Source organism: Pseudoliparis swirei, chromosome 19 (assembly GCF_029220125.1).
Source record: "Pseudoliparis swirei isolate HS2019 ecotype Mariana Trench chromosome 19, NWPU_hadal_v1, whole genome shotgun sequence".
In the NCBI taxonomy this organism is placed as follows: Eukaryota; Metazoa; Chordata; class Actinopteri; order Perciformes; family Liparidae; genus Pseudoliparis; species Pseudoliparis swirei.
Window position 1 is genome coordinate 3,769,676 of NC_079406.1, and position 18,544 is coordinate 3,788,219.

At 45.8% G+C, this 18,544-nt stretch overlaps 2 protein-coding genes across 3 annotated transcripts in view; one reads left to right on the plus strand and one right to left on the minus strand.

Annotated features, from left to right (window-relative positions):
• Positions 1-18,544, plus strand: part of tenm1 (teneurin transmembrane protein 1) — a 233,911-nt gene that overhangs the window by 143,284 nt on the left and 72,083 nt on the right. For both annotated transcript variants that reach the window (XM_056438944.1, XM_056438945.1), the window contains exons 16-20: positions 4,949-5,068; positions 5,172-5,433; positions 8,896-9,181; positions 16,257-16,400; positions 17,152-17,404. In XM_056438944.1, the coding sequence (XP_056294919.1) occupies positions 4,949-5,068; positions 5,172-5,433; positions 8,896-9,181; positions 16,257-16,400; positions 17,152-17,404 (1,065 nt within the window). The remainder of the gene's footprint in view (positions 1-4,948; positions 5,069-5,171; positions 5,434-8,895; positions 9,182-16,256; positions 16,401-17,151; positions 17,405-18,544) is intronic.
• LOC130209359 (zinc finger BED domain-containing protein 4-like) lies at positions 2,014-3,902 on the minus strand. Its single transcript, XM_056438946.1, has 2 exons — positions 2,718-3,902; positions 2,014-2,554 (listed from the first exon to the last, which is right to left on the minus strand). The coding sequence occupies exons 1-2, from the start codon at positions 3,585-3,587 to the stop codon at positions 2,207-2,209; spliced, it is 1,218 nt and encodes a 405-aa protein (XP_056294921.1). The 5' UTR covers positions 3,588-3,902; the 3' UTR covers positions 2,014-2,206.

Here is an 18,544-nt window from a genome sequence, read left to right on the forward strand (position 1 = left end):
AGCGCCGTCAATGAACCAGTGTGTGTGTGTGTGTGTGTGTGTGTGTGTGTCTGCCCCCCTAGTCTGTCTTCATTTGACCAGCTCAACGATTATTCCAGGAGTGCGTTCCACACTTTACCTGCAACATTTAGATGGATTATTCCACAACATGCCTGCCGTGACTGAAGATAGATAGATAGATATATACTTTATTTATCCCCAAGGGGAAATTTGTCGTCACAGTAGCAGCACCAATAAACTAAACACACGAGAATAAAATATAAAATATAAAAAACAGGGATGAAAGATATAGATGTATACAAGTAAAATATAAAATACAAAATGAAGTATATATATGTATATAAAATGAAACATATATGTATATATATATATACAGGACTGTCTCAGAAAATTAGAATATTGTGATAAAGTTCTTTATTTTCTGTAATGCAATTAAAAAAACAAAAATGTCATGCATTCTGGATTCATTACAAATCAACTGAAATATTGCAAGCCTTTTATTCTTTTAATATTGCTGATTATGGCTTACAGCTTAAGAGAACTCTAAAATCCTATCTCATAAAATTAGAATATTTCCTCAGACCAAGTAAAAAAAAAGATTTATAACAGCAAAACAAAATCAAACATTTGAAAATGTCCATTAATGCACTCAGTACTTGGTTGGGAATCCTTTTGCACGGATTACTGCATCAATGCGGCGTGGCATGGAGGCAATCAGCCTGTGGCATTGCTGAGGGTTTATGGATGCCCAGGATGCTTCAATAGCGGCCTTTAGCTCATTTGCATTGTTGGGTCTGGTGTCTTTCAGCTTCTTCTTCATAATACCCCACAAATTCTCTATGGGGTTCAGGTCAGGGGAATTGGCAGGCCAATCGAGGACAGTAATGCCATGGTCAGTACACCAGTTACTGGTGGTTTTGGCACTGTGGGCAGGTGCCAGATCATGCTGGAAAATGAAATCCTCATCTCCATAGAGCTTTTCAGCAGACGGAAGCATGTAGTGCTCTAAAATCTCTTGGTACACAGCTGCATTTACTCTGGACTTGATGAAACACAGTGGACCAACACCAGCAGCTGACATGGCTCCCCAAACCATCACTGACTGTGGGAACTTCACACTGGATTTCAAGCAACTTGGATTTTGCGCCTCTCCAGCCTTTCTCCAGACTCTGGCGCTATGACTTCCAAATGAAATACAACACTTGCTTTCGTCTGAAAAGAGGACTTTGGACCACTCTGCAACTGTCCAGTGCTTCTTTTCCATAGCCCAAGTCAGACGCTTCTTCCGTTGTCTTGAGTTCAGAAGTGGCTTGACCATGGGAATACGGCTATTGTAGCCCATTTGCCGGACACGTCTGTGAACAGTGGCTTTTGATACCTGGACTCCAGCTTCAGTCCACTGTCTTTGAAGCTCCCCCAAATTCTGGAAGCGACTCTTCTTCACAATGCTGTTAAGGCTGCGGTCATCTCTCTTGGTTGTGCAGCGTTTCCTGCCACATTTCCCCCTTCCAACAGACTTTTTGTGGATGTGCTTTGAAACTGCACTCTGTGAACAGCTTGCTCTTTGAGAAACTTCTTTTTGTGTCTTACCCTCCTGATGGAGGGTGTCAATGATGGTCCTCTGGACAGCAGTCAGATCAGCAGTCTTCCCCATACTTGTGATTTAGTTTACTGAACCAAGCTGAGTGTTTTTCAAGGCTCAGGAAACCCTTGCAGGTGTTTCGAGTTAATTAGACGATTCAAGTGATTTGTTTAATACCCTACTAGTAGGGGTGCAACGGATCAAAAAACTCACGGTTCGGATCGTTCCTCGGATCAGAGTCACGGATCGGATCATTTTTCGGATCAGCAAAAAAAATAAAAATAAAAAATAGACAAGACAAATAAACATGTTTTGTCTTTTTGTTTATTAACACTTTTAAATTATTCAATTGAAATATATAAAATCAACTTAAAGTGTACAATTAACATCTTCTTTTCAACATAATCAATGAAAAACAACTTACAGTGCAACATAAAAAGGCATATCTCCTTCCTTTAAACATGGACCAATGACCATTAATAAAAAACAAATTAAAGTGCAACATAAGAAGGCACATCATCTTCCTTGAAACAAGAGCATTATTATCAAAGAAGAATTAAAGAAAGAAAACAAAGCATACATGAGCTTATAATTTTAAATTCTTTTTCAAAAAGACAAGGGTGTCTACATTGTCTGGGAGAGTGTGGACCTCTTTGCAGTCACTATGTCCCCTGCTGTTGAGAACACTCTCTCGGAAGGAACTGAAGAGCCTGGCACAGCGAGATAGCATCTTGCCATCTTAGCAATATGATGGTATTTAAACTCATTGCTTTTCCACCATGTCAGTGGATCACCATCCACTGCAATGCCGCTTGCTGCCAGGTAGAATGCCACCTCCTCTTTGATGTCAGCAGGAGTCTTGCTGTCCATGTCTTTGCTGGCAAAGGTCTCTCCAAAATGCTCTGCCAACGCCGACTTCTTTTGTGGAGGAGATGTGTCCAAGTTTGCTCCTGTTGGCTCTGCAGCTTGACCCTGCAGAAAAGAATAGGTCATTAATTAAACCTATTATTTATTTTCATGTTTCATAAACATGAAAAATGCGGCAATAACATTAAATGAATGCCATTATTACTGAAAATAAAAAATGTATGAAGATTTAAATTGATCATTTTAAAATAATGTTTTTTTCCTTTACCTCATCACAGTCTTCAGTGGCCAGACTGCTCACAATCTCAGTGGTGAGGTCACTGTATGTCCTCTGGCGTAGGTCAGGGTCTATGTGAGACAGGGACTTAAACCTTGGATCCAGGGCAGTAGATCTGTGGAGGTAGTCCTGTAGAGTAGGGGGTGAAGTGTATCTGGGCTTCAGGTCCTCTCTAATGGCAGTCTTGACATCTTGAGTGATGGTGCTGTCTTCCACACTTGGAGCCATGGATTGTAGAATCCTTGTTTTCAGCGGAAGGATCATTGACACAGATGGTAACGTTTCAGTGCTCAGCAGAGATGTAACAGTTTTAAGGGGTTTAAGCACCTGGAGGACCTCCTCTGCCACTCTCACATCATCATCAGAAAGGGTTATGATGTCTTTGACATTTTTCTTTAGGGTCTTGTCGGTCAATGCAGAGTATATAGCTGCCTGCTGCTCCAGATAACGCTCTAACATATCATAAGTGGAGTTCCACCTTGTTGGGACATCATGTATGAGCTTATGAGTAGGCAGCTTTAGCATTTCTTGCCTTGTCTTAAGCACATGAGCAGCTGTTGTGCTTCTGTGGAAGTAGGAAACCACCTTCCTGATCCTCCCAAGGAGGCGGTCCATCCTATTGACTGAGATTCCCTTCTGTGATGCCAAATTTACTACATGTGCAAAGCACCCTATCTGTGGGCCCAGTCCTGCCTCATTCACTGCATTTATTTGATTTTTGGCATTATCAGTTGTGACTGGGATATTAGTAGTGGGCCTCTTTATCTTCCATTCCTCCACTGCTTGTGTCAGTACCTGCGCAAGGTGACTGCCTGTGTGACTTCCGTAGAGGGGGCGTGTCTGCAGCACCGGACTTCTCATCTCCCAGTCTGCTGTGATGAAGTGAGCGGTTATTGTCACATAGCTCACCGTTCCCCTCGACGTCCACCCGTCTGTTGTGAGTGCAACAGAGGGTGCTACAGCTAGCTCATCCACCACCTTTTCTTCTCCTGCTCATACAGACCTGGCACAATATTATCGCTGAAGTGGGTGCGCGACGGGATGTCGTAACGTGGCTCGAGCACGTTCAGCATGTGTTTGAATCCCTTGTTTTGCACAACGGAATATGGCCTCATGTCAGCACCTATAAACAGACCGATAGCGTTTGTGATTGCTTTAGCCCGGTCTGATTGTGGAGGAAGGGCTGCTTAAATGCCGCGGTGATGAGCGGTTGTTGAGCCGCTTTCGGTTTCACTCCCATCAGTGAAACACCGGGTGATGTCGCTGTAAATGCGTGGCCATGCTCGATGTGTTTCCACTGTTGTATGACTTTCTTGTGCCACAGTGCCTACACACCGTCACGGTTTTATCCACCAACCTCTTTCCTTCTGAATTCAATTTGACAGGGAAGCCAAAATGCTCCCAAACAGGGGATTTCCATGTGGGGCGTTCTAGTTCTTCTGTTCCTCCGCTCGCCATGACCACGCTGTGTTGCAGGTTTTTCTTTATGTTAGCAATCGCTATGTCAGCCACGTGTTACGGCTGTGTGTGGACTGAGCATGCGCACAATTTTTTTTTCTTCATAAATCAATCCGCGGATCATGCGCATGCCGAACCGAAATAGATGATCCGAACGGATCACGGATCAATGATGATCCGTTGCACCCCTACCTACTAGTATACTTTTTCATGATATTCTAATATTTAGAGATAGGATATTTGAGTTTTCTTAAGCTGTAAACCATAATCAGCAATATTAAAAGAATAAAAGGCTTGCAATATTTCAGTTGATTTGTAATGAATCCAGAATGCATGACATTTTTGTTTTTTTAATTGCATTACAGAAAATAAAGAACTTTATCACAATATTCTAATTTTCTGAGACAGTCCTGTATACACACACAAACAAATATAATACAATGACTGTGCAAAGTAAAATATAAAATAAAAAATAAAATATATATGTATATATATACACAACATATATGCATACACAAATACAATACAATACTAATGACTGCAGTGTAAAATTAAATTAAATATAAAAATATTAAATATAGACAGTGTGCAAATTGCAAGATTTCCGTTGTGCTGAAGAAGAGAACGGCAGCGAGCCGAATAATCACCGTTGTGCTTCATCTGCTCGCCTCTCTCTCTTCAAGCGGCCGTTGTGTTCCCCGTCATTGTAAACCAGACGTCTCTCTCTCTCTCTCTCTCTCTCTCTCTCTCTCTCTCTCTCTCAGCCGGGTCGCTGTGATCCGAGGTCGCGTCGCCTTGCACGACGGCTCGCCGCTGGTCGGGGTGAACATCACCTTCCCGCAGCATCCCGAGTACGGCCACACGGTCAGCCGGCAGGACGGAAGGTACACACAACCACACACAGTACACACCAAGAAGGACACACACACACACACACAAGAAATGCTTCTTGAAAAAAAAATGATTTCCCCTTCTCCGACTCTCTAGCTTTGACCTGGTGACCTTGGGCACGATGTCCGTGACCCTGATGTTCCAGCGGCCGCCCTTCCTGCCGCAGACGCGCACCATCTGGACGCCGAACAACAACTTCCTGGTCCTGGACCAGGTGACCATGTCCAGGGAGGAAGCCCCGACGCCCACCTGTGACGTCCGGAGCGTCCTGAGTCCGTACCCGCTGGTGCTGCCCTACCCGCTGCCGCGCTACACGGGGGCGTGTGCGGAGAAGGGGACGGCGGTGCCCGAGCTGCAGGTACGACTGCTCCACCACTTCCTTCTGGTCACATGACGGCCGCTCTTCTGTCCATCCTGGAGAGGAGTCCTCCTGAGGGGTCATCCTGAAGGGTCCTCTTGAGGGGTCCTCCTGAGGGGTCCTCCTGAAGGATCATCCTGAAGGGTCCTCTTGAAGGGTCCTCCTGAAGGATCCTCTTGAGGGGTCCTCCGGAAGGATCCTCTTGAGGGGTCCTCCTGAGGGATCCTCCTGAAGGATCCTCTTGAAGGGTCCTCCAGAAGGATCCTCTTGAGGGGTCCTCCGGAAGGATCCTCTTGAGGGGTCCTCCTGAGGGATCCTCCTGAAGGATCCTCTTGAGGGATCCTCCTGAAGGATCCTCTTGAGGGGTCCTCCTGAGAGATCCTCATGAGGGATCTTCCTGAGGGGTCCTCCTGAAGGATCCTCCTGAGGGATCTTCCTGAGGGGTCCTCCTGAAGGATCCTCCTGAAGGATCCTCCTGAGGGGTCCTCCTGAGGGGTCCTCCTGAGGGATCCTCCTGATGGGTCCTCCTGAGGGATCCTCCTGAAAGGTCCTCCTGAGGGATCCTCTTGAGGGATCCTCCTGATGGGTCCTCCTGAGAGATCCTCATGAGGGATCTTCCTGAGGGGTCCTCCTGAAGGATCCTCCTGAGGGATCTTCCTGAGGGGTCCTCCTGAAGGATCCTCCTGAAGGATCCTCCTGAGGGGTCCTCCTGAGGGGTCCTCCTGAGGGATCCTCCTGATGGGTCCTCCTGAGGGATCCTCCTGAAAGGTCCTCCTGAGGGATCCTCTTGAGGGATCCTCCTGATGGGTCCTCCTGAGGGATCCTCCTGAAGGATCCTCCTGAAAGGTCCTCCTGAGGGATCCTCCTGGGGGGTCCTCCTGAGGGGTCCTCCTGAGGGATCCTCCAGAAGGATCCTCCTGAGGGATCCTCCTGAGGGGTCCTCCTGGGGGGTCCTCCTGAGGGGTCCTCCTGAGGGATCCTCCAGAAGGATCCTCCTGAGGGATCCTCCTCTCTGGCTCTCCTGATGGGTTCTTCACTTTTCTACCCTGTGAAAGAGTTTTTATGACGTAATATGTACGTTGTGTTTTCCCCCGAGGGACCAGCGTGTTTTATTTAGGAGGCAATAGTTCCTTCCTTTCTTCCTCCTTCCTTCCTTCCTGCCTCCTTCCTCCCTCTTTGCTTTTTTCCTCCTTCCTTTCTTTTCTTCCTTCCTTTCTTCCTCCTTACTTTCTTCCTCCTTCCTTCCTGCCTCCTTCCTTCTTTTGCTTCCTTCCTTCCTTATTCCACCTTCCTTCCTTCCTTCCTTCAAATCCTTCCTTCCTTTCTTCCTCCTTCTTTCCTTCCTTCCTCTTTCCTTCCTCCTTCCCTTCTTCCTCCAATCATGTCCATTTTACCTCCGTAATGCTTCCCTCTGGTCACATGACATATATTATTCTCTCCATCCTGGAGAGGGATCCTCTCCTCTCTTGTTCGCCTGAAGACTTCCTCACTTTTTTCCATTTTTTTCTCTTTCTTGGGAGTTTCTCCTGATCTGATGTGAGGTCAAAGGTCAGGGATGTCGTATGTGTACGGATTGTAAAGAGGAACATACGTACTTTGTGATATCGGGCTACATAAAACAAACTGAATTGAGTTTAACTGAATTATGAAGTATGATGACAAAGCAAAGTCGTTCTGTCCTCTGCGTCTCTCCAGAAGCGTCGATCCGATCTCCTGGACGCGTGGCGGATGTTCAGTCTTAATAAACTTTGAATAAACAAAATGCACGTGGGGCGGCAGAGCGCCGTCACGTCTACGGACGGCGGGCCGGAAGAACGAAGCTCCGGCTCAATTTGTTCCAGCTCGGCAACGAAGCCGCCCGGTCTCACCGGGGGTTTTGCAAATTTAGCTCCTTCCTCATTTGCATGATGCAAAATCCGGAATGAGCTCAATGCAAATGAGCGCCGCGTCCCTCTCCTCCGCCACCGTGAAGCAAATGAGGCGGCTGAGAGTCAGGCCTGGAGGTCAGACTGGTGATTATATATTTACCCTCCAACGTGACTCCGAAGATATTTTTATAGTAACCAAAACCTCAATCCGACCTCATTTCTGCTCCAACTGAAATTCCGAGGACGCGGAGATTTGTTTCCGTGTTACCTGGACACTTGAGTGGAATGTCGGAGCCAGCGTGTGCCATGGTAACACCATGTTTTTGTGGCAAGGAAGGAGGAAGGAAGGAAGGAAGGAAGGAAGGAAGGAAGGAAGGAAGGAAGGAAGGAAGGAAGGAAGGAAGGAAGGAAGGAAGGAAGGAAGGAGGAAGGAAGGAAGGAAGGAAGGAAGGAAGGAGAAAGAAAGGAAGGAAGGAAGGAAGGAAGGAAGGAAGGAAGGAAGGAAAGTAAGAAAGGAGTAACGAAGGAGGAAGGGGTAATGAGGAAGGAAGAAAGGAGGAAGGAAGGGGGAAGGAGGGAAGGAGGCAGCAAGGAAGGAGGAAGAAAGGAAGAAGGAAGGAAGGAAGGATGAAGAAAAGAAGAAAGGAGGAACGAAGGAGGAAGGGGAAAGGAGGAAGGAAGGAAGGAGGAAGGAAGAAGGAAGGAAGGGGGAAGGAGACAGCAAGGAAGGAGGAAGAAAGGAAGAATGGAGGAACGAAGGAGGAAGGGGAAAGGAGGAAGGAAGGAAGGAGGAAAGGGTAATGAGGGAGGAAGGAAGGAAGGGGGAAGGAGACAGCAAGAAAGGAGGAAGAAAGGAAGGATGGAGAAATGAAGAAAAGAGGAAGGAGGGGGTAAGGAGGAAGGAAAGGGAAAGGAGGGAATGAGGTAGGAAGTAAGTAGGACGAAAGGAAGGAAGGAAGAAGAAAGGAAGGAACAATGGCCTCTTAAATAAGAAGCGAAGGGATTTCTTTCTTCTTTTTGTCTGTTCAACCTCGTTGGACCAAATGTGATGAGATTTAAAATGAAGGAACGTCTCGATCCGTATGAGAAATAACAAATAACAGCTCAGGACAAACAAATATATGAACTGGAGGAGAAGTACTTAGTGTTCCCCGTAAGCTTAGCAACACCCACCGTGTTCACCTGTGTAACACACACACACACACACACACATATATATTGGAATATAAGCCTTTAGACTTTAGAGGACAAAATCTGTCGGGAGATAATAAGATTTAAGACGCTCACACGGCTTTGAATCAATGCGTGCTGCAGTTTATTAGAGAAATGAGCACATCGCTTTTTATGTGTTAGTCGATAAGGATTTTGGATATCGACGTGTTCTTAAAAACAAAAAACCCACGGAGGCAGACGGACATCAATATTCATTCAGTTTTTAAAAAACGAAACGTTCTTCACGGCGACATATTCGGAGCCGTGTGTCCCTGAGCGCCGTCGTCTCTTTGTTAAAGAACACAAAGCGGTACGGCGCCTCTCTCTCGTTTCCTCACACGGTTTCTCCTCTCCTCCTGTTCCCTCGCTCGTTGTCCCCCAGGCGGTCCAGGAGGAGGTTTCCATCCCCGGGGCCTTTTTCAAGCTGAGCTATCTGAGCACCCGCTCGGCGGGCTACCTGTCCCTGCTCCGGATCCTGCTCACGCCGCCCTCGCTGCTGTCCCCCGTCTCGCCACTGGGCGGCCTCTCCAAGGTGCACGTCCGCGTGGCGGTGCAGGGACGGCTGTACCAGCGCTGGTACCCCGCCGGGCCCGGCCTGGTCCACCGGCTGGTCTGGAACAAGACGGACATCTACGGCCAGGAGGTGTGGGGCCTCACGCACGCCACAGGTGGGTGGAGCGGGGGATACACGGGGGGCCCCACAGGGGGCCCCACAGGTCTTCTTCCTTTTAGAATAAGGAAATATGTGTGTGTGTGTGGGGGGGTCTCAGGGTCCAAGAAATGTTCTTTCTTCTTTTTTTTCAATTCTGTCTTTCTTACTTGCTTTCATTTTATTTATTTATTTTTCTTTCTTTCTTTCTTACTTTCTTTTTCTTTCCTACTTTCTTTCTTTCCTACTTTCCTTCTTTCTATCTTTTTCTTTCCTACTTTCTTTCTTTCTTTCCTATTTTCTTTCTTTCTTTCCTACTTTCTTTCTTTTTCTTTCGTTCCTATTTTCTTTCTTTCTTTTTCTTTCTTTCTTTCTCTCCTACTTTCTTTTTCTTTCTTTCTTTCCTACTTTCTTTCTTTTTCTTTCTTTCTTTCTCTCCTACTTTCTTTTTCTTTCTTTCTTACTTTCCTACTTTCCTTCTTTCTTTCCTACTTTCTTTCTTTTTCTTTCTTTCTTACTTTTTTTCTTACTTTCTTTTCTACTTTCTTTTTCTTTCCTACTTTCTTTCTTTCTTTTTCTTTCTTTCCTACTTTCTTTCTTACTTTTTTTCTTACTTTCTTTTCTACTTTCTTTTTCTTTCTTACTTTCTTACTTTCTTTCTGTCTTCCTTACATTCTTTCTCCTGTGTGTGTGTGTGTGTGTGTGTGTCGTGAACCAACAGGTCATACATTAGTAATTAGCGAGCTTTAGAGGTGGTAATGGAAGAGTTGTGAGTGTGAACGAGTGCCATTTGATCTCGTTGCATATTTCATGAACATCTTCTCACTGGGCGATGAACAAGAAAACCAATGAGCCCCCCCCCCCCCCCCCAAAATATGTATCTATCCTGAATACAGGGCTCAGGATTTTTAATGGGGAAACATATTTGCTCAGAATGTGCAGAAGTGCAGAGAGAGAGAGAGAGAAAAAAAAACGTCTTCCCTTCAAATGGGATTCCAGCCGAGTAAATAAACGGGCGACTCAGTCACGGGAACGGCGGTTTGATCCCCGGCTCCGCTCGGCCATGTCGACGTGTCCTTGGGCAAGACGCTTGACCCCGATGAGGCTGAGCCTGATGAGATCGTCCTGATGGACTGCCTTCAGCGCGTGGATGGGTGGGTGGGATTGTAGCGGTGAAGTGTGGAGACGAGATAGAAGACGCCGCGCAGTACGAAGTTTTAATCAACCGCGTCCGACACTCCGATCCACCAACTCTGATTGGAAGTCGTCCCGTAAATGAGTGACCGATCAGGAGGTGATCAGCGCGCTGTTAATGAGCGCCGGGACTGGAGAGAGGCTGGAGATTAGATGATGGTAGAAATACGTAGAAATATGGTGGGTTTGACAACAAGCAGAGTTACCGGGCAGAAGATACCGGGAAGAAGAACCCTGAAGAAGAAGAAGAGTCTGATGCAGTTAAAACATTATAAATTCATCGTACTATTTGTAAATTACACGTATGTACGACGTACATGTAACCGGAGTCAAATAACATGTGTGCACACACACACACACACACATGGCCAATAAAGCTGATTCTGATTCCACTTCCGATTCCGACTCTGACTCCGACTTTGATTCCGACTTTGATTTCCGATTCTGATTACGTTTCCAGTTCCGACTCCGACTTTGATTACGACTTTGATTTCCGATTCTGATTACGTTTCCAGTTCCGACTCCGACTCCGATTCCGACTCCGATTTCGACTCCGATCTTCATTCCGATTCCGAATTGTCACTAGCCGTGATAATCCGTGTGGCAGGCAAACGGCTTAACATCGAGCGGCTTGGACCTTCGGACGACGCGTGGAATGACGGAGACAAACTGTGCCGCTGCGAGACACAGCTTTCAATAAGCGGCGAGATATGGCCGGCGTGCCAGAAGCTTTGTCCGCCCGGCTGTACGGCCTCGTACGGAGATTGCATCTCCCTCGCCCGAGGCTCTCTCTGTCTCTCTCTCTGTCTCTCTCTCTGTCTCTCTCCTCCTGATCCATCCCCTCCACTCCTTATCTGCTCCAGCTGCATTTCATCTGCTCCGACTCGCTCCTGATCTTTCACCTCTTCTCAACTTCTATGCTGCTGTTTTTATTTTAATTTTATTTTGTTGTGACCTGCTATACTTTTTTCCAAAGATGCAGCTGACAGATGCTCATATTCTCTGCAGTAAAGTTGAGTGGAAAATAAAATATCACGGCAGGTTAAATATTAAATATATGTTTTTTGTTTGTTTGTTTGGTTAGTTCTCATGAACCCAGCAGAGCCTCCTGCCCATCAGGAGCGTGACTAACGCACTTTTGGTAATCCCGTGTCCGGGCTCAGAGAGAATTAAGAGGCGGGTGCGTTGTAGACCGAGAAGATCTCGGCCAATCACACGCGAGCCCTCGTTCCGGTTCACGAACACAGTTCCGAGGATCCTGGGGAGCGTCTTCCCTCAGAGGAGACTCGATGTTTCAAGCGTGAACACGCGGCTGCTCGGAGGGGTTGATGATCGGCTGGTCGACTTTTTTTTCTTTCTTCGTGCGTAATAGTGCACGATTTTATTTGGCTCCAAGATAATCCATAAAAAACATCTAAAGTTAAACGCCACAGCAGAGCCGTAAACAAAATGGAAGTAATAAAATCCTATACAAACGGTGTTAAGATTACTTTATATAATATACATTATCTTATAATAATACCACAACCCTGACACCATTTCCACACGTTTAAATTATGAAACTATTACAGCTAAATAAAGTTTTTCTTTTATTTTGTTGCTTTTTAAGGGTTTAGGTTTCAATTGGCGTTTTTTAATTAACTTTTTTATGATGTTGAACGTTTAATAAAGCACATAAAGTACTGCGACGTCAATGAAACCCTGGTTATGGGCCACGTAATGACAGTCTTTTGTTTTCCGGGAGCAACACCAAAACAATCCCCAACCTGTGTTATGAATAATAACGTATTCAGGTGACAGCCGGCGGCCGTTTCCCCCGGTTACACGGGGCTTTGAATGGAGACCGGCCGAAAAACGCTCCGTCCTCCCGAGGGAGTTAGAGAGAAGAAGTCCTGAGTGATTTTGTTGTTTCCCATGGAGACGATACTATAAGTGCATTTTATTCCTGCGCTTTTATTTGGATGAATACTCAGATTCAAATTTGTTCTTCTAATTTCCCACATTTGTCACGATGCATTAGAGGCTTCAGCCCCTCAACGGACCCCCCTGCCTGCGCTGATCCATCCCGGGTGCTTTGTTGGCACAACAACACATACAGGCATCCGTTGACACACACACACACACACAGCGAGAACAAGAGGAGGGAGATCATGCTCTGTTTGCCGGGGTGAACACATCGCCCGGGGCTCCAGCAAGAGGAGAATGAAAGCTTTTCACCTGTGAGATATTGAGTGTGCGTGTGTGTGTGTGTGTGTGTGTGTGTCTTGTAATATAGCCGCGGTCACATTGGGTTGTGAGGCGGCTCTCAGAACACTGACGCTGTCCCTTTGAGATTGTTTTGTCCTGGAAGAGCCGTGTTCCTCAAATATCAAATGGAATCAGCGTTATTAAAGGTTGTTTCTTTTGTTTGGTTTTTTGCTTCTTTTTTTTTTACGGGGACAAGCGTCCCCCGCCGGCGCCGATGTATTTACGGCAAAACCTTTGATGCATTTTCATAAGGACGGATTTGTTTCCAAGCCATGAAACGACTTGAAGGAGAAGATCCACAGTACGTTACATTTTCAAGACATCTGACTACTTTGTGCGTCTCTCTTTTTGGGACTTCCAAAAAGATCAAAGGCCCCATTAGAGCGCAACGCACACTCGATTGAAACAAATGGACCTTTTGGAACGTGATGAAGTAATAGTTCCTGGACTAATAAGTTTCGTCCAACATTTTATAGTTTCTTTCAAAAGCTCCCCGAATCACCGATTATTTCCCCTCCCGAATCACTTCGAAAACCACGGAGTCGAAACTTTAAAGTTGTGTCGGTTTCTCCGAAAGGGAATCTCCCGAGCCTCGAGCGTGTAACGCGAGCGCTCTACTCGCGTATTCCTGCCGCCTCCACTGGTCTTTACTCCGGCTGTGCTCCCAGCTCATTGGTTCTCAGGCAAGTCGGTTCACAATGAAGCAAAAAAAGAGAGATCAGCGAGTGACAGACGTGTAGACTGTGCGCTATAATATTATCTTATCTTATTATTATTATATTAATAATCGATTAATCTGTCGATTAATTTTTTTCGGATAAAAACAACAAACATTCATTTTCAACTCACTATTCGAAAAACTGAACCGACAACGTTTTACTCCGGGAGTTTACTCACGCAACTATTTGTGGTTCATTCGCGCCTTGAAGGGGGCGGGGCTTATCTCCGTGGAAACAGTTATCATTTCCTTCATCCATGAAGAACTAACCACTAGTTCTGCTTCATACTTGTTGAGGACATCCCACAAATGCCTGAACATGTAACGCCCTCGTGTTTGGGTTCATAACATGAATATAATATATGAATGTATATATATTTATACATGACATCACCCGTAGGCTCACACAGCTCGGTGACCTTCACCTCTACATCTGAATAACTGTCTCTTCCAGCTCTGTGACTTTCACAGACAACTTTTCTTTTTTTCTTATAACTCAAACATCGACACAACGAAATCGAAAATGAAATTTGTTGACAACTTGATTTTTATGGATTGGTTGTTGCAGCCCGAGTCGTCTGTATTGAACTCGATGCTCATACGTTGAGCCGTTGTTTTAGCATTTTTGGGCTAAATGTTTAAGACAAAATAAGTTGCTTTGTATTATCACGCCCCTCCACCCCAATGCCTGGAGAGAGAGAGAGAGAGTTCCTTTAAATGAAAGCCTCGTAACAAGCAATATAAAACTCTGCATGGGGTCAGGAATAAAGCACATATTCAAATCAATAAGTTCATACAAACAAACGATTAAATCACCGAGTGTAGTTTTTAAAGGGTAACTAACTCGTGGTCATGAGAACAGTGAAAAAGGTTTCAGTGACCTTCAGCGTATTTATTATTTACCGACCGCAAGCTTTTATATTTGTATTTTTTTATTTTTCCAGACGCAACAGGCGGCTGGTTTCACATCAAAAGAAGGAGAAAAAAGGGAATAGCATCTTAAGATTCACCGGCTTGTGAAACGTCGGTTAGAGAGCCAGATGCAGATATGTGGGAACCGACAGGCGGACGTATATTTGACGCTAAATAGACGCTAATGTTGCGCTGCATCTGTTGGAAGTGTGAAGTGTGAAGCTGCGTTCACACCAAAAGTGTTGAGAATTTCTCACGCGAGTAGATTCCATAAGCAAAGTCAACGTACAGAACTCGACGCGAATTGCGTGAAGCCGGCGGCAAGTCGCGACAGCCAATCAGCATCGAGCTGCTCCGCCGTTGGTGAATCTAACTGCTGCTCTAGTGGAGCTGAAGAGACATTCAGACGTAGAGGTGAAGGTCACCGAGCTGTGTGAGCCTACGGGTGATGTCATGGATAAATATATATATATATTAATGTTATGAACCCAAACACGAGGGCGTTCGATGTTCTGACGTTTCTGGGATGTCCTCAACAAGTATGAAGCAGAACTAGTGGTTAGTTCTTCACGGCGGATGAAGGAAATGATAACTGTTTCCACGGAGATAAGCCACTGAGATAAGCCCCGCCCCCTCTAAGGCACGAATAAAGCGAATGAAGCGAAAGACGCGAATAACCACAACTTGGCGGGCGAGTAAACTCCCGCCAGTGAACGCAGCATTACGTGTGTAATAACTTTTGTAATAACTGTTTCCACGGAGTAAAGCCACTGAGATAAGCCCCGCCCCCTCTAAGGCGCGAATGAAGCGAAAAGTGGTCAAGCGAGTAAACTCACGCGAGTTACGATGTTACCGTGGCTTGAGTACCCCCCCCCCCACACACACACACTTACACACACACACACACTGCAAAGAAACACCACTACTTAAAAATGACGTCATTGTGTATTTGTGTGCGCTCACATGCCGGCGGCTTTGTGTCACCTTCTTTAAAAACGTATGATTACACGCCCACTCCTCCACGACCCTCACACTCTGAGGAGGGCTTTCAGCGCCACTCAGCACGCACACACACACACACACACACACCAGACACACACTCACACACGCAGACTCAGACACACACACCTACAGACACACACAGACACCTACAATCACACACACTCAGACACACACTTACACACAGACAGACACACACACACTCACACACACACACATACAAACACACACTCATACTCACACACACAGATACAAACACACATACAGACACACACACACACACCAGACACACAGACACACACTCACACACGCAGACTCAGACACACACACCTACAGACACACACAGACACACACAGACACCTACAATCACACACACTCAGACACACACTTACACACAGACAGACACACACACACTCACACACACACACACATACAAACACACACTCATACTCACACACACACACAGATACAAACACACATACAGACACACACACCCCACACACACAGACAAATACACAGACACACACTCACTCATACACACACACACAGACACACACTCACACACACACAGACACACACTCACACAAACACATTCACAAAGACACACACACCTACAGACAGACACACACACAGACAAACACCATCACACACACAAACACACTCACACACGCACGCAGACTCAGACACACACACACCTACAGACAGACATACACACACTCACACACACACACAGACACTCACTCACATGCATACTCAGAAACACACACTTACACACAGACAGACACATTACATTACACACTCACAATCACTTACACACACTCACACACTTACACACACACAGACACACACTCACAGACAAACACACAGACACACACACACACACACTCAGACACAAACAGATATTTAGCTGAACAGCTAAGACACGGCGGGTCAACAGAACATGTTTTTTTTTAATGCGTATTAACATCTGTGTGTGTGTGTGTGTGTTTGTATGTGTGTGTGTGTGTGTGCGTGTGCGTTTCAGTGTCAGTCGGCTACGAGTACGAGGCGTGTCCCGGATTCATCCAATGGGAGCGGAGGACGGCTCTGATGCAGGGCTTTGAACTGATCCCCTCCAACCTGGGCGGCTGGTCTGTGGACAAACACCACGCCCTCAACATACGCAGCGGTGAGACAACGGCTTCTATAGTATATATGTGTATATATATATAAATATATATATATACATATATATATACATGGTGTATAGTGTTTTCAGTTTCTGTCACAGTAGAGAGCTTATTAACAATTAATTTCTTTAAGCAAACAACACCTTTATTTTGCTTCCTTTGACTCAATCAAATACATATATACAAGGATCAGAATGCTACAAAATAAAAGCATGTATATTTCATATGTTACCTCATCCCAACACACAGTACCAACTAAATACATGCAGATATTATTAATGCTCTTCCTCAAGTACCCATAGCTCGATGCAGTTCTTACTGAATGTAGTCTCTGTGTGTGTGTGTGTGTGTGTGTGTGTGTGTGTGTGTGTGTGTGTGTGTGTGTGTGTGTGTGTGTGTGTGTGTGTGTGTGTGTGTGTGTGTGTGTGTGTGTGTGTGTGTGTGTTTGGTGTGTGTTTGGTTTTAACTTCAAAACAACCGCATCACATTGAGATGAAAACATTGTGAAATCCTGATTGGTGCAGAGACGGGCTGTCAAGAGTTGTTCTTAAAAAGAAATAAAAAAAACAGTATTTTCCAAATGACTCCAAACCCCACGACAACAAGAACATCCCGTCATGTGGAAAAGCCCAAACTGTTCAAAGTCTGGCATTAAATAATCACCGGTAGCGAGAAGCCGACGGATACAAATATGTCGTCGGGACCTTTTTTAATGATTTATTTCTCGCGTTCCTTTCTCCCCTCCCCCAGGAATTCTCCACAAGGGCAACGGAGAGAACGTGTTCCTCTCCCAGCAGCCTCCCGTCATCAGCACCGTGATGGGCAACGGGTTCTACCGGAGCGTCCCCTGCGGTCCGAGCTGCAGCGGCGCCGCCCGCGACATGATGCTGTTCGCCCCCGTGGCGCTGGCCAGCGGGCCCGACGGCTCCCTCTACGTGGGCGACTTCAACTTCATCCGCAGGGTCCACCCCGACGGATACACCAGAACCATCCTGGAGCTCAAGTGAGTCCCGGTCCCGTTGACTTGATCTTTAACCCTCCTGTTACCTTTAGGGTCAATTTGACCCCATTCAATGTTTAACGTCGGTGTTCTTTGGGGTCAATTTGACCCCAGGCTGTTTTTCACTGTGTCAAACGTATAAGAAATATCAACTTTTTTATATATTTAAAGGGCTATTTAGGTATTTATAACTCTAACACGCTACATATGTGCGTGTGTTTTGGTTTGTATGTTTTCTCCCCTTTCAAATTACAATCCAACAGCCTATTATCATACTTAACGAGATATAATCCCCGGGCACTAGGACCTGGGGGAGGCTGCTGCGCTGGCTTTCTTACTCTGCCTAGTAACGCCTCTCCTCAACGACAACCAATGAATTTAGCTCAAAGTAAATGATGCACGGAGTGACCTGTAAATCCAGGTAGTTACAGAATGTGGCTATATATATAATATATTTATATATATATTAGGGCTGTCAGCGTTAACGCGTTAATCTATGCGATTAATTTGGCCGCGATTAACGCACTACAATATTTTAACGCAATTGACGCAACTTTGTTTACTTCCGGTGTCGTTGAAGTTGTTTCACTCCTGTGAGTGTCAAGCCGCGGCAGTCCGCCTCCTTCCTCCCGTCTGCTCCTCCATATTCACAGAGGAGCAGAGGGCGACGTGTCGCTGACGCGGGGCGGAAGGTGCAGGTGACTTTTTTTGTTGCTCCGCTCGATGCGCGCGCAGACACGCCGGCATGGAGCTCTGCGGCGAGACGGAGAGAGAAGAGTGACCGACACGTCGAGACAGAGTGACATGCTGCTGTAGAGACAACCAACAACAGACGTTTAGTTTAATACAAGAACAAAGACGTCTTTAAGAAAATAACCTTACATTACTTCTGCTGTAATCTGGCGCGATAGAGAACATGACAGGGGGGCGGGGCCTCACCCTGATAGAATGGTGGGGGAAACACTGGGATGTGTCACATGCAAAAGACTTTAAAAGGTGAATTTAAATTGTTTTGTAAAATCGAGAAAATGAGCCCAGACTCCAGAGGGTTAACTTGACATATTTGTCAGTTTACCAAGGCCACTGGTTCTGCTGCTGTTTATGTTAAAGATGACAGGACCAATGGGGTCTCTAATACACCTT

Bases quoted from the DNA above. Each gene is read 5' to 3' on its own strand.
- LOC130209359 (XM_056438946.1), bottom strand. From the start codon at position 3,587: ATGAGAAGTCCGGTGCTGCAGACACGCCCCCTCTACGGAAGTCACACA. The intron at 2,555-2,717 runs GTAAAGGAAAAA...TCTTTTCTGCAG, and splicing joins CCACTGAAGACTGTGATGAG to GGTCAAGCTGCAGAGCCAAC.